The sequence below is a fragment of the Harmonia axyridis genome, chromosome 4 (assembly GCF_914767665.1).
Source record: "Harmonia axyridis chromosome 4, icHarAxyr1.1, whole genome shotgun sequence".
Classification (NCBI taxonomy): Eukaryota; Metazoa; Arthropoda; class Insecta; order Coleoptera; family Coccinellidae; genus Harmonia; species Harmonia axyridis.
Window position 1 is genome coordinate 24,624,510 of NC_059504.1, and position 13,118 is coordinate 24,637,627.

Sequence of the window (13,118 nt, forward strand, 5' to 3'; positions counted from 1 at the left end):
AATGCACAAGAAGCAATTTTCATACAACTACCTGACAATCCAAGAAAAACTGCAAAGATGGAGAGAGAAGCCCCTACATGGAAGACATTTCAACGAGGGGAACCAGGATCATGTCGACATTAAAGCGTCGAACTATTGGTTCACATCAGGTGCGATGTATCCGATGTATTTTAGCCATCTTCGATTAAGTGATGTCAACGAGAAATTACTGCAAGCATATTATAAAGGATCGAACTATTACTGACGATCGATGCCGATATGGGTGTCCATGCAACGAATGAGACAATCCAACATATCAAGGGAGGGTGTTAAATGCTTGCAGAAAATGAATATGAAGAGAGACACGATGCAGTAGAAGAGATACTACACCAAGAATTGGCAACCATATTAGAACCAATTCATTCTGAAAAAGTGCCATACCATAAGTACCAACTGAATTGGTGTGTGGTTGGTTTGAAACACAAATTCTAATTTTATGAATATGTGTTTATTGATGCACAGATCACATACAAGTTGCTCCAGCCTGACGCTAATATATATGGATAGAATTGAGTAGAGAGTATTAATTGGTTTTGTTTGGTTAGACTGTGGGTGGTTGACTCGAGATTAAGGTTGAAACTGCCTCTCGCATGCAGTGTTTTCTGCTTGGGGTCGAACCTTCTCAAGTGGTACTTTAAAGATATATTCGATGCGATGTTTCCAATCGCACAGTACCCAACACCAACCGCGGAGACCATCCTGGAAAACGAACGCTATAAACAATAAACTGTACTGGGATCGTACAGTTTTGACGGATACAATAGGCCAGATATACTACTTGTCGATAAACATCAAAAGACAGCAATACTCTCATCGACGTAGCAATACCAAATAATAACAACATGCGTCAAAAGGAGGTCGAAAACATTTCAAAATAAAGGGACCTCGAATTTCAGATAAAGCGACATTGGATAATGATATCAATGGGAAGAGAACTATTCCAATAATTATCATCTCAACAACTGGAATAGTATACCCAAAAATCTCAAGTGAACTAAGACTCAGTGAGTATGTAATATAATGCAAAAAGCTGTTCTTTTAGGTACTTCAAGGATAGTGAGAAAATTCCTAGGAAGCGGCGGACAGGTCCAAGGATCGGCGGGATCGCGTGGAAGAGGACCAGAAGTTCGAGGAGAACCAGGGGGACCCATAGACCTATAATAACATGGACTAACCCTCACGTGGCTTCTACTCACTGCGCTCTGCGGACTATCGAAGAGAGAGAGGTATTGTGAAGGAAGGAAGTAGAAAGGCAGAAAACGCGAATTTACTAAGGGAATAGCGCGTTTTAAATTTTTTTTTGGAGAAATATTGAGTTTTTTGCATTAGTTGATTATTGAAATAGCTAAATGGCTATGGGAATAAAGCGTTTTTAATTTTTTCAATGAGAAATATTGAGTTATTCGGATGGAATTAGAATTGAAAGAGCTTGATATGGCTATTGGAATAGCGCGTTTTTAATTTTTTTTTGGAGAAATATTGAGTTTTTCGCATGAGTTGATTATTGAAATAGCTAAATGAAACACATTTAAGAATTGTATGGTTCAGATTTTTATGATATCTAAAATTTCTTTCAGAAAAAGGTGAATTTTATTGAGTGCTACCTGTAAGAAAATATTTTTTAGATAGTTCAGTATATCAATAATATTATAGACAATTAAATTTATATTCGATATAATATAGCTACAAGTGTAACTGAGCTTTGAGAAATTCAAAATTTGTGATAAGTAAAAACACAACAGAAAAATTTATGAAATTTTTAAAATTTTATATATTTTATCTTCTGAAAAAATAGCCCAGATATTTTTAGAAATAGAATGAGGAAATTAAATAGTGAGTGTTATTGGGAATGAAAGTGCCATATTTTTCCTATCAAAGGACAAATTCAGCCTTACGTTCCAAAAGTATATATCTTCCTCTACTCTAACGGTTTAAAAAAGAACTGCAAATTTTATACATGGGTTTATTATATTACCTTTTATCATCAAATATGCAAGCACATATGAAAAAAAAAACATATAATAAATATCAATATAAAAAAAATTGTGTTTAACATCCGACGAAGAGATTCGAATCAGGGCTTCGAAACTGGAATAACATGGACAAAAATTCATAACTCCGTATCTATGAAGGGCAGGAATTTGCTGTATAGTATTCATTATTATTATAGTAACACATGTTCTCAATATCAAAATTGTATGGCTCCTTCCTTCAAAACTTTGGTTCCATATAGAGATTGACATAATGGTCCTCTGTTTTGAAGTGATTACTACATATTACGGTTGTGGCAGAAGGTTTTTCGTCTTTACTCCATATTTCCATCACCCATTCAATTTAATTTCTCGGAAACCTGTGAAAATATTCAATAAAATAAACGACAAATCCCTTCTTGTTTTCTTACCTATGAAATGTCACGTCCAACCCTTTTTTGGATAAAACAACACAATTATAAGCTACACACGAAGCAGAGATACTTAAAATTGTTCATTAGTACTAAAATAAGCACCAGAACACCAACAAACACTCAGTAAATTGTTTAAAAACTAGTAATCACCACAAGAAAACACATACAATCAGTTCAGAAAACCAATGTTATGCCTTTAAACTTTCATCCTTGTCACAATACACCGATATCAATGGTCTCTCTCTAACGCTCAGTCCATGTTATTATAGGTCTATGGGGGGACCGGACTCGACCGAGCTCTGACTTCTGATGTTTTGAATATCTGGGATTGAGTGAATGTTCTCCTTAACGGGGAATGAGAAAGCCGACGGCGAGTGGAATTTTCTCTCCTACGCCTACAGAATAAAGTCGGGATAATAATCATCAACTGCAACCAAAATGAAGTGCTACGGTCATTCATTTCCTGGCGATCATGAAGACTTACGAGGCAAAGGTTGAAAAAAAATCATTACCGTAGTGATTAATATTCAAAAAATTACCAGAATCGGTATATATTCCATATACACATCATCCAGATCTATTCAGGCTTCATCCCACAGATAATATGGAAAACAATGTTCCATAGAAAGGTTCAGACTCTGGTCACCTCACCACCAAGGTCTATAGATTACCCAAGTTATCATAACATAACGCTATTGGCCAAGGACTATAGATTAGACCTTGACGGGTAGCTTCCAACCAATCAGCGTCAACCATTCGTGACGTCACCTGGTATCCCTATTCAAGTTAAAAGTTACAAGGCAATCTGTCTCAACTAAAGTCACAACAAGATGAAGAAGATAACTTCAACCAATGATTGCATTGATTAGTTCAATAGTAGTAACTTGTTTATTGCCTCTAAACAAATGACCATCGACCTAGGGTTAGTTCAATATATATTGAATTATTTGAAACTATCTTCCGACTCTGTTTAGGTGATACTTAGATCAAGTGTCTCACTCATATATTGCTGTCTGTTCCTCTCTCTTTATGAGCTATCTATATATTATTAGAACAATGGTTAGAGACTAAAAACATAGAGATATCAATTATTATTTTAATAACTCTAGGACCGAATATGACAAATTTTGGATGGAGTAATCCATTACCTTTATTGTTCATATATTGATCAGAAAGATAAAAGTAAAATCTTTCAATTATAATATAATAATAATATATATTTATTCCATAAATTATAAACAATATTACATAAACATATTACAAAATCATGTTCAATCATCGGAATAAACAAAATACCTACCACAGAAGCTCTAGTTAGACTATTACTTGTACGTGGTGTATGAAGCCTAATCACAAGTATGAAAACATATCAAATGCAAAATGCAAAAAAAGAAATAGAAATCTTCTTCTAACTTTTTTTTTTCTTCTTTTCAAATTTTCTAAAATATCCACATTTACATCTCTCCCCTCTCCAGATCTTTGATTTCCTTTTCTCCGAAATTTTATTCCCATCAAGCAACAGATCAACTTTCATACCCTCTATATTCCTAAATTCTCTTCACTCGCTTAAATCCTACCATTGACAACTCTGATTAATGAGGCCATGGAAGAGTTTTCTTTCTGAACTCAAAATCCAATGCTTTGTTTTCTTCTTGAACAGTCTTACACTATTTATCGCTCTGATCTCAAGGGGCAACAAACCATACAACCTCGGAGACAGATAATCACATTGACGTTGGCCTATGGTCTTCTCGCAGCGAGGAACACTTAAAAATGTTTCCTTATTTCGTGTGCTATAGCAATGCGAAATCGGCTCGGTGGTGATCTTTCTCTCTTTAATTCTCATTAGCATACACATGCAAAAAAGTTGTCTCAGATCAAAAAAACCAGATTCTGTATAAAGAATATCATTCGAGTATCTCAGAGGCTTCCTGAACATTATCCTCAAAATCCACCTATGGACAACATTCAGGTTTTCTAGGTGTTTGTCACATACACCACCTCAGCCAACTATCCCATATGCCAATTGTGATTGAACAAGTGCATAATATAGTATTCTCAAATGTTTTTGGTCGATAAAGTCTCTGAGGCGTTTGAACCTAAACAGCATACTTCTCAGTTTTTTCACGATATTCCCAACTTGAAGATCCCATTTTAGATGTCGGTCAATAACAATGCCAAGGTACCTCACCGACTCGGCTTCAGGAATATATGAATTCTCGCTCAAATTAGGCTTACCATCCTCGGTAAATATTAATATGCCATTAAAAAATAATGGAATTTGAAATACAAAGACTTTATAATCATACAGTTTATTATAATGATACAAAACTAGATATTCTAAATTCATTTGCTCTATAACTGCTAGAATAAACTCTATAATACAAAATGATTCCTTAATAAATATAATTGAATCTCTTAGTAATATTGAGGAAGCGTTAACAACAAAGAGCTTGATTAGGTCCAAACTCAACCTATCAATTGGCAGCAGTATAATGTTTATCTCTTTCAATCATATGTGAGTGTTCCTACCATACTGAAATCTTTCAGGCATATTACACATGACTTGTTCCATTGGCATTCCTGAAATATAAATCACCAATAATATGGAAACATAAAAATCAAAAACATTATTATGATTCTATAGGATAATGAAAATATTCAATATAATTGGTTTGGTTTTATATCTTACCAAGCGGCGACTGAGGAATAACTCCATTGTTTACTCCTGTGCCAATATTACCTTGAGCTGGGCTCCTCGTATAGCTTTTCAAATCAGCAAGTAAATTTTGCCAAACAGCTATTTTGTCATAATGCCTCTTTATCAGTTCTTCTTTTCTAACTAATTCTAAGCGTAATTCACTAATATCTTCTCTGACAACAATCTCAGGTTTGAGTGCTGACAGAAGAAACCTTTTCTGTAGAAAAAATGCGTCCATTTGTCTAGCTAAGTCTATAAATCTTAGAGTTGTCTGCTCGACTTGTACTTTAATTTCTTCTTTATCTGTTGTTGGAACAGCTTCATCTTCAGTGAGAACATTTAGGCAATGCTGAAAGGCTTCTTCGAATTCATCAACTAAATTGCCACTCCCGTTTGTTGGCGTTGCCATTGCTGAAACAGGTGGAGATGCCTCTTTCATTGGTAAATTAATTTAACCGAACGGTAATAAATGTAAAACAAAAAGAAAAGATAATACTATATTGAGGTTAAATTTTTATACATTCTAATTGAAATATGTCTAACTAAAATAATACAGAAAATTATACTTCTATGATTTTTCTTCTTCTACTATTGTAATTTAATTGAACAAATAGTGTTTTCCATTTTTTGAAAGCTCAATGAAGTAGTGCAATAATGAAAGTTAACAACGAAGTCAAAAAATATAGAAATAATCGATATCATAACTGAGCAAAATAAAAATTTGAAATGGCTCTTCTATACTACCATTTTTTTCTATGGCAATCCAATCTGCCTAGAAAGAAAAATCATGCTTATCCATGCTGCGCAAAAACTGAAAATATTTCTAATAAGCTGTACAAGTTTAGTTCATTATATATTACCGTGTCCTCGTTTGTAATATTAAGTTTAAGGTAACATTTAAACTAGAACGAAAAAGTACTTAATGGGAGTATTCTAATTTTAATATATTTTTTCAGAGAGCAACAATGATTTACCTCTTTTATAATGCTTTTTGATCAATCGACGAAATCGTAAACAAAAAATATATCCATATATATTCATTTCCTTTGTTTGAATGGACAGGTGAGTGTCAAGTTAGTCTTTGTTTATATATATCAGCTGATTTGTATTGTGTAATCTCCAATGTCGTTGTCAATAATATAAAACAAGAACCAAAATTGTCAATATTAATGTTTGTTCTTAAATTTTCGTGGTAGATCATCATTCATAAATTAGGAAATGTTAATAGTATACTGTCCTAAATGAAAAATCCTGTATGAAACTCTAATGATAATGTAATAATAATGATAAGTAATAAAAATATTAATACTCCTTTTATCTCTGCTTAGAGTCAACTTAATCATGTCCAATTCAAGGCAACACTATCAAGAACTACCAGAATTTGATCATGATGATGAACCCAGTGTACTAGTTCATACTGCAGAAGCACCAAGAACAAGATGGAATCTCATAAGAGACCTCGATTCATTCCTGAAAATGGTTTATGAATATCATCAGAGGCATGGATTTACCTGCATAGTTGCTAAAGAAATATGTGAGACGATACGCCGTATATTTATGTCTATTTTTCCATTATTCTTGTTATATGGGATAGATTATCCTGCTTTATTCAGTTACAAAGTATCTGATTCTAATGTATCATTTAGTGATCTGATTCTGCCTTTTGACAAGATGATTCAAAATTTTGGTCTCTGGACTTGGATGTGGATAATGATGCTGATAATTGTTTTTATATTTTTTTCAATTCGCTCAGTTTTGAAAGTGAGATATTTTTATGAAATAAAGCAATTCTATAACACTGCCCTCAAAATAGAAGAAGCCGATTTAGATAACTATGTATGGCAAGATGTACAAAAGAAAATAATTGCAGCACAAAGTGAATTTTCCATGTGTGTTCATAAACGAGAATTAACAGAGCTTGATATACATCATAGGATACTTAGGCAGCAGAACTATTTCATTGCTATGGTAAATAAACATCTGATTCCACCAAGATTAAATATTCCTTTTCTTGGTGATGTTTTATATTGGTCCATTGGATTCCAACTAAACCTGAGGTTTATTTTATTCCATTTTCCATGGGGTGCTTTCAAGGATTCATGGCATTTGAGGGATGAATACAGAAAAGCAACGTTGAAAACTGATTTAGCTAACCAATTAAAACTTTCAATAAGATTGTTTGCTATAGGCAATTTGATATTGTGTATTCCCATATTTCTGTGGCAATTTGTTTATTCATATTGTTACAATTCTGATTTTATTGTGCGAAAAGTTCCTTGGGAATTTGCAACCAGAAATTGGTCATTATACGGCAAGCAGTATTTGAGGCATTTCAATGAGCTTGATCATGAGCTGGATATAAGATTGAATAAGGCACATAAACCAGCTAGCAGATATTTAGAATTATTCTTTTCTCCTTTGAATGCAATCATAGCTCAGACTATCCAGATTTTGGTAGCTTCAACTTTAATGGCTTTCTATGTGCTGACATTAATACATGAAGATATATTGGCTATAGGAAATGCTGTACTTATTTTTACAATAGCATCTGTAATTATAATTGTTTGTAAGAGTCAAATGCCGAAAGAACATGTTCCCAACAGTCCTGATATTTTGTTGGCCAATGTTCTGGTGCACACTCATTATTTACATCAGGAATGGCAAAGCAAGGCCCATACAGCTAAAGTAAGAACAGAATTTGAACGATTATTCCAGCTGAGAATACAGGGTAATTAAAGATGGCTTATTAATTATTGAATATAAGAATATGAATTTTTCAGGAATCATCGAAGATTTGATCTCACCTTTTATGACACCTTTCCTTCTTTTCTTCTATGTGGCTCCCAAATCTAAGGATATTGTGGATTTCTTTTATAACTTTACCGTTTCTGTGACTGGTGTCGGCGATGTATGTAGTTTTGCTGTGATGGACATCAGGAAACATGGTAATCCTGATTGGCATCATAAGAATGTTCATGACAGAGAGGTTCCTACACAATTTGCACAGGCTGAAGATGGAAAAGTTGAATTGTCTCTACTTCATTTCAAACATACCAACCCCAATTGGCAACCACCTACAGAAGCACAATCATTCTTTCACTCTATTCAAGATCATGTAAGTATTTTATTTGTTTTACAATAAAAAAACAACTCTGACAATTGGTGTGGCAATATATGCTTTTTTGTCCTTCAAACCTAAACAAACAAGTTATTTTTGTTCTTGCACCATTATTATCTTTTGAGGGTTCTGATTTACTCATGTAGAGAACCTACTGTATATAGGAAAGAGCTAAAATTTCTATGGAATCATTTGTTTCAACCTGAATATCGATAACAACTTCAAACAAAATGGGACTAGTAAAACCAAATATTCAGGTATTTATGATCTAGGATTTGGAGAATTTCTTGAGAATTCAAATCGTAGCTGTATTCAGGACAAAGTTCACAAAAGAATTGTTGTGTAATATAAACATTTTTCGGAAAAATGTTGTTTCACTTTTAATCAATATTAAAATGAGTTTTCATCAGTATTCATCCATATAGTTTGAGTATAAATATCATAGCTTGAAACAATATAAGCCAAGCTCTTGTCTATCCTTGGAATTAATATGTCTTTGTGAATAAGTACAAATACATATCAATTCTGTCAAATTTGGATAAGGAACCAATAAAAAATAAATTTGATTACAATAAATTTTTCATTTCAGGAAAATGAAATTGATGACTTGATGAGTGTGGATAGTTCTCTACATCAGTATACACCAAGGATGCAGTTCTCTCAAAATCACCAATTCATGAGAGAGAATCCCATTCAAACTTCTGAAAAGGAAGTGAGCAGAGGAGCCCTATACTTACATCTTTTAAGGAGTCAACACGAACAGGGTCGTTCTATAAGAATACCACCCCAAGAGAACACTCCCCTACTTTTTAATCATTGATCTAGTCGTGAAAATGCACTTTTGTATGGTGATAGTGTGTGTGATGTGAAGGAAGTATCACTGGATATCCTATTTTGCCAATTTTTTCCACATATATTGGAATATGAATGAAGCTTATCCTGTAAATATGGTTTTAAAAATTTGACAGTGAAACCTATCCTATTTTATTTGAGTATGAAGTTATTTCATATTCTGTCAAGGTAGCTTTTTAAATTAAATGTAATTTGGATTATCCTTTATTATCAGTCAAGTGCGAATTTATTTTTCTCATTATTTGTTCATATTATTATTTGAAGATTTGGTAATTTTTACTGAATGACTGATTATTTTTGTATCAATTTTAGTTTATAGACGTCAAGTGATATAAGAATCTGTGAATAAATAATAAATCTGATGTAGTTGTAACAATATTGTGAATTGATTTTGCTTAGAAGTTCAAATAACCTTCAAAGGGTGTAATTAATTTTGTTTTTCAATAATTGAAAAATTGTTTTTAAGTACAAACCTCTATTTAAATTAGTGGAAGTAAATAATTTTCCATAAAAATGTTTTTATTTTTTAATTCATAAATTCTTTATTATTAATAATCTTCGATTTATTTAGAACAACAAAATATATTGATCATCATTTATCTATTAGAGTTCCTCTTATTTTCTTCACATCTTGTACTTTGTTTGGTTCTAACTTTCTCTTGTTCATTCCTTTTCTTTCAAGTTGTTTCTCAATAATTCTTGCATTATTTGCATAACTATCAGCAACTTCTCTCTGAAATTGAAAAATAATTAATAACGAGCAAAACAATAGAATGATTGCTTATGCTTATGGAGTAGATAATTTGAAAATTACTATAAGGATTACAGTACATGGGAGTCTCATAGATGTGATGAATAATCACAAATAAGGGGTGCATTTTTAATTAGTTGGTTTTGCTAAGGAGAATCATAAAGATATGACAATATGATTGACGTGATATACAATCCCAAAAATATTCACTAATCAATCTGATGAATATTAATGCAGATTGATTAGCAAGTTTGTTGAGAATTCCGTTTCATTATATAATCTCTGAAAACATATGGTTTACTTCTAATAATAAATATATTAATTGGATATAGAACAGAGAGGAAAAACTTTCCTGAACTCTAAATTATTCAGTTTATGTTTTAACCTCGTTGGATCTGATGGTATAGAAATATTTCAAATTTAGTGATTGGAATTTCCTTTAGTGATATGTATAAGGTAGGATTCAATATGATGTCATCGTTGTTGGTTATTTCATCTAAATGATGATCTTAAGTTCCTCTTGAAATTTTATATGTATTCGTTTCTCAAAATGAACTATATTATTATACATATTGAAGGCAAGTGCAAATGACATTGACAATTAAGAATCAAATGCAAACAGATGGTAGCCAATCAAAAATGAGACTCCTCGTGTCGGCACTGTGTTCTATTTAGTCACTGTAACACTATATGTGTTAAAATGACACCTACCATCCAAGCTGCCTTATCCTATGGTAACTATGAAAAGTGGATATCTATGTACATTCTCTTCCTCCATCACGATGTCACAAATATAAACACGCAAATTTTAAGGAAAGCTAAATACTAATTCAATAATAATTAACAATAACGCTCTAACAAAGAGCGACTGTAGACAAATAAGAATATCGGACTGGCAGAAATATAGGTTGAGTTAAGCATAGAAAAAAAGGTCTATGGCTAATCATCTCTGATGGCAGGACGTTGTTAACTGTCAACCTAGATTTCTTCAGATTAATATTTATATATACCTATGGTTGCTCATTGTTAGAGCTTTACTTCTTTGAATTTTTAATTAGTATTTACCTTTCCGTATTAATTGAATGTTTTTACACCTCAGACTGATTGAACAGCAATTTAGATAATATGAGTAACATTGTGATGGAGGAAAATAGAGAGACAGCTTGGGTTTATAGATATCAGATTTCACATTGACACTTTCAGTGCTAATGCTACCGTTACTTTCAATTCATAGCCTTCTGTTCTCATTCAGTTGTCATTGTTGGTTGAGTTATAGGATACTGATGGTGTCTAAAAAAAGGGAAACCGGCCTATTGCTAATCATCTTCAATGATGGCATCTCTCTGTGGTTAACTCTCATCCTAGATTTCTGCCAGTCTGATATTCTCATGATAATATCATATTGGAGAAAAAAAAGCATATTCCAAAGTATTTCAAGTTTTTGTGAAGCTACATTATGTATTAACTGTCACTGGTCCAGAAAAAAAAAATTGATTAATGATACTTACTGCTTCGATTTCATCCTCCTCTTCATCTATTGTAGAAACTGTAACAGAACTGAATTTACCCATATTTTTTGTGTGTTTTGTTACCATGATTTTCTTTGGCTGTTCAATTGCTACTTGATTGTAAATATCCGTGATTGGTCCTTCTTTAGTCGATGTGATGAGTGACCCTTTCACAATGAAACTTACTGGACTTTCTGGTTCATGTTTGTAATAAAGAAGAAGCGAACATTTTTTACACTTCAGTTGATATTGTCGTTCTATACCTTGAGGCCTTTTCAGATATACAGTCTCATCTGGATCACAAGTCATTTTATGAGCATGATTTGTTCCATCCAACACTCTTGCCCCATCTCTTTTACGTAAAGGTAATTTTTCAATGGAACAATCTGAAACGGGAAATTTCATCATTAAAGACTAAAAAACATGTATGTTATTATGATGTTTAGGTAGTGATCTAAGGATTTACCTAAAATTAGAGTCATCTGTCCACATAGGCAATAATAAATATGTAGAGGTTTTTCGTCTCCATATTCCTCTTGATCTTTTGTATCTGAACAAGCTATGCTCCTGGACACAACTTTGGGCATCTTATCATTTCCTACTTAATAGGTTATTATTGAATTTGTGTAGCAGTACTACCAATACCGGAAATATCTGTATTTAGTATTCAATTTTCCCAAAACAAAAGTAAACCAGATGACAAATCCTATCCAATTTGGTTATGTTTATGTTCCATTTGTCAACTAAAGTATCATAGAGTAGTGTGTACTGTGATGATTCGTTCTTCTTTCATTATTATAATTATTAATGGAACTTTTGAGGGAATTTTACAGAGAAAGAGTTACGAACAAAATTGATGGAATGAGCGTTTATTCTTAAGCTGATATTAGCTCTCGTATGATAATCTTCCCCTCCGAGAGGTCGCATATTGCAGTGCAGATAAGATGGTATGCGACATTTTAAAATCTTACAGCTCAGAAGTCGAGTATACCAATAACTTCGCCACCTAATGGGCAGTAGGTTGAGAGCATTTCTGAACCAGCTAACGTGGTAAAATTTTGTCAAGTTATAAACGAATTTAATACCCGCATTCCGTAAGCGGTCAAGTTTTTCCAATTGGCTTACCGTTAGACCCATGAAGGCCACGTCAGCATAGTCCAGATTATAGGGAGCAACAGTGTGAAGAAAAAAGTGTTTCGCGTCTGAAAAGGTAGGAAATTCTTCAGAAGTCGGAGCTGATGGAGGCACTGGTAAAACTTTTAACTCATACTGGTAATTTGAGGATCCCAAGAAAGCGTCTCATCTATAATACATACTTCTGTGAAGCCACATTTCGAATGATTCCAGTTGGTTCACCATCATTACTTTCAGAGTCCACGTCTCCACTCCGTATTCATGATCACCTGTCTCATTTGATTATATTCATGATACTTATACTTTGCCACTCGAGCCAAGTTATGAGGTGCGCCCTCTCCGAGGGACTTAGTGTTTCGTCCCGAGATCGCTACTGGACTGTTCAGTTTGACTATCCAGCGATCTCTGCCTTAGACACACCCTCTTAAACCACCGTGGAGAGGTGACCCTTTTTTTTTAATAGAGGGACATCCATCTTATGGACACCCAACAAATCTCGACGAGTGTAAAACACCTATCGGCACCTGCTGGGTAGTGTGAGTCTCTCCCGCATGGCATACTCACTAAAAACCTCCATTACACCTCCGCCGAATTCGTTCCGTGGTTTCATC

At 33.4% G+C, this 13,118-nt stretch overlaps 3 protein-coding genes across 4 annotated transcripts; 1 reads left to right on the forward strand and 2 right to left on the reverse strand.

Annotated features, from left to right (window-relative positions):
- Positions 1-4,739: 4,739 nt before the first annotated feature.
- Positions 4,740-5,689, reverse strand: LOC123677591 (mediator of RNA polymerase II transcription subunit 28-like). Its single transcript, XM_045614212.1, has 2 exons — positions 5,136-5,689; positions 4,740-5,026 (listed from the first exon to the last, which is right to left on the reverse strand). The coding sequence occupies exons 1-2, from the start codon at positions 5,581-5,583 to the stop codon at positions 4,956-4,958; spliced, it is 519 nt and encodes a 172-aa protein (XP_045470168.1). The 5' UTR covers positions 5,584-5,689; the 3' UTR covers positions 4,740-4,955.
- A 193-nt stretch (positions 5,690-5,882) lies between these two features.
- LOC123677589 (autophagy-related protein 9A) lies at positions 5,883-9,669 on the forward strand. 2 transcript variants are annotated; one of them, XM_045614208.1, is made up of 5 exons: positions 5,883-6,034; positions 6,101-6,206; positions 6,473-7,872; positions 7,925-8,259; positions 8,852-9,669. In XM_045614208.1, exons 2-5 carry the CDS (start codon positions 6,199-6,201, stop codon positions 9,080-9,082), a joined length of 1,974 nt encoding a protein of 657 aa, XP_045470164.1. In that variant the 5' UTR covers positions 5,883-6,034; positions 6,101-6,198; the 3' UTR covers positions 9,083-9,669. The 2 variants fall into 2 exon arrangements, with proteins under 2 accessions (XP_045470164.1, XP_045470165.1); XM_045614209.1 differs by lacking the exons at positions 5,883-6,034; positions 6,101-6,206 and adding an exon at positions 6,264-6,418 and having other exon boundaries at positions 6,500-7,872.
- Positions 9,627-12,102, reverse strand: LOC123677590 (STING ER exit protein). Its single transcript, XM_045614210.1, has 3 exons — positions 11,840-12,102; positions 11,374-11,759; positions 9,627-9,847 (listed from the first exon to the last, which is right to left on the reverse strand). The coding sequence occupies exons 1-3, from the start codon at positions 11,958-11,960 to the stop codon at positions 9,707-9,709; spliced, it is 648 nt and encodes a 215-aa protein (XP_045470166.1). The 5' UTR covers positions 11,961-12,102; the 3' UTR covers positions 9,627-9,706.
- Between the last annotated feature and the right edge of the window lie 1,016 nt (positions 12,103-13,118).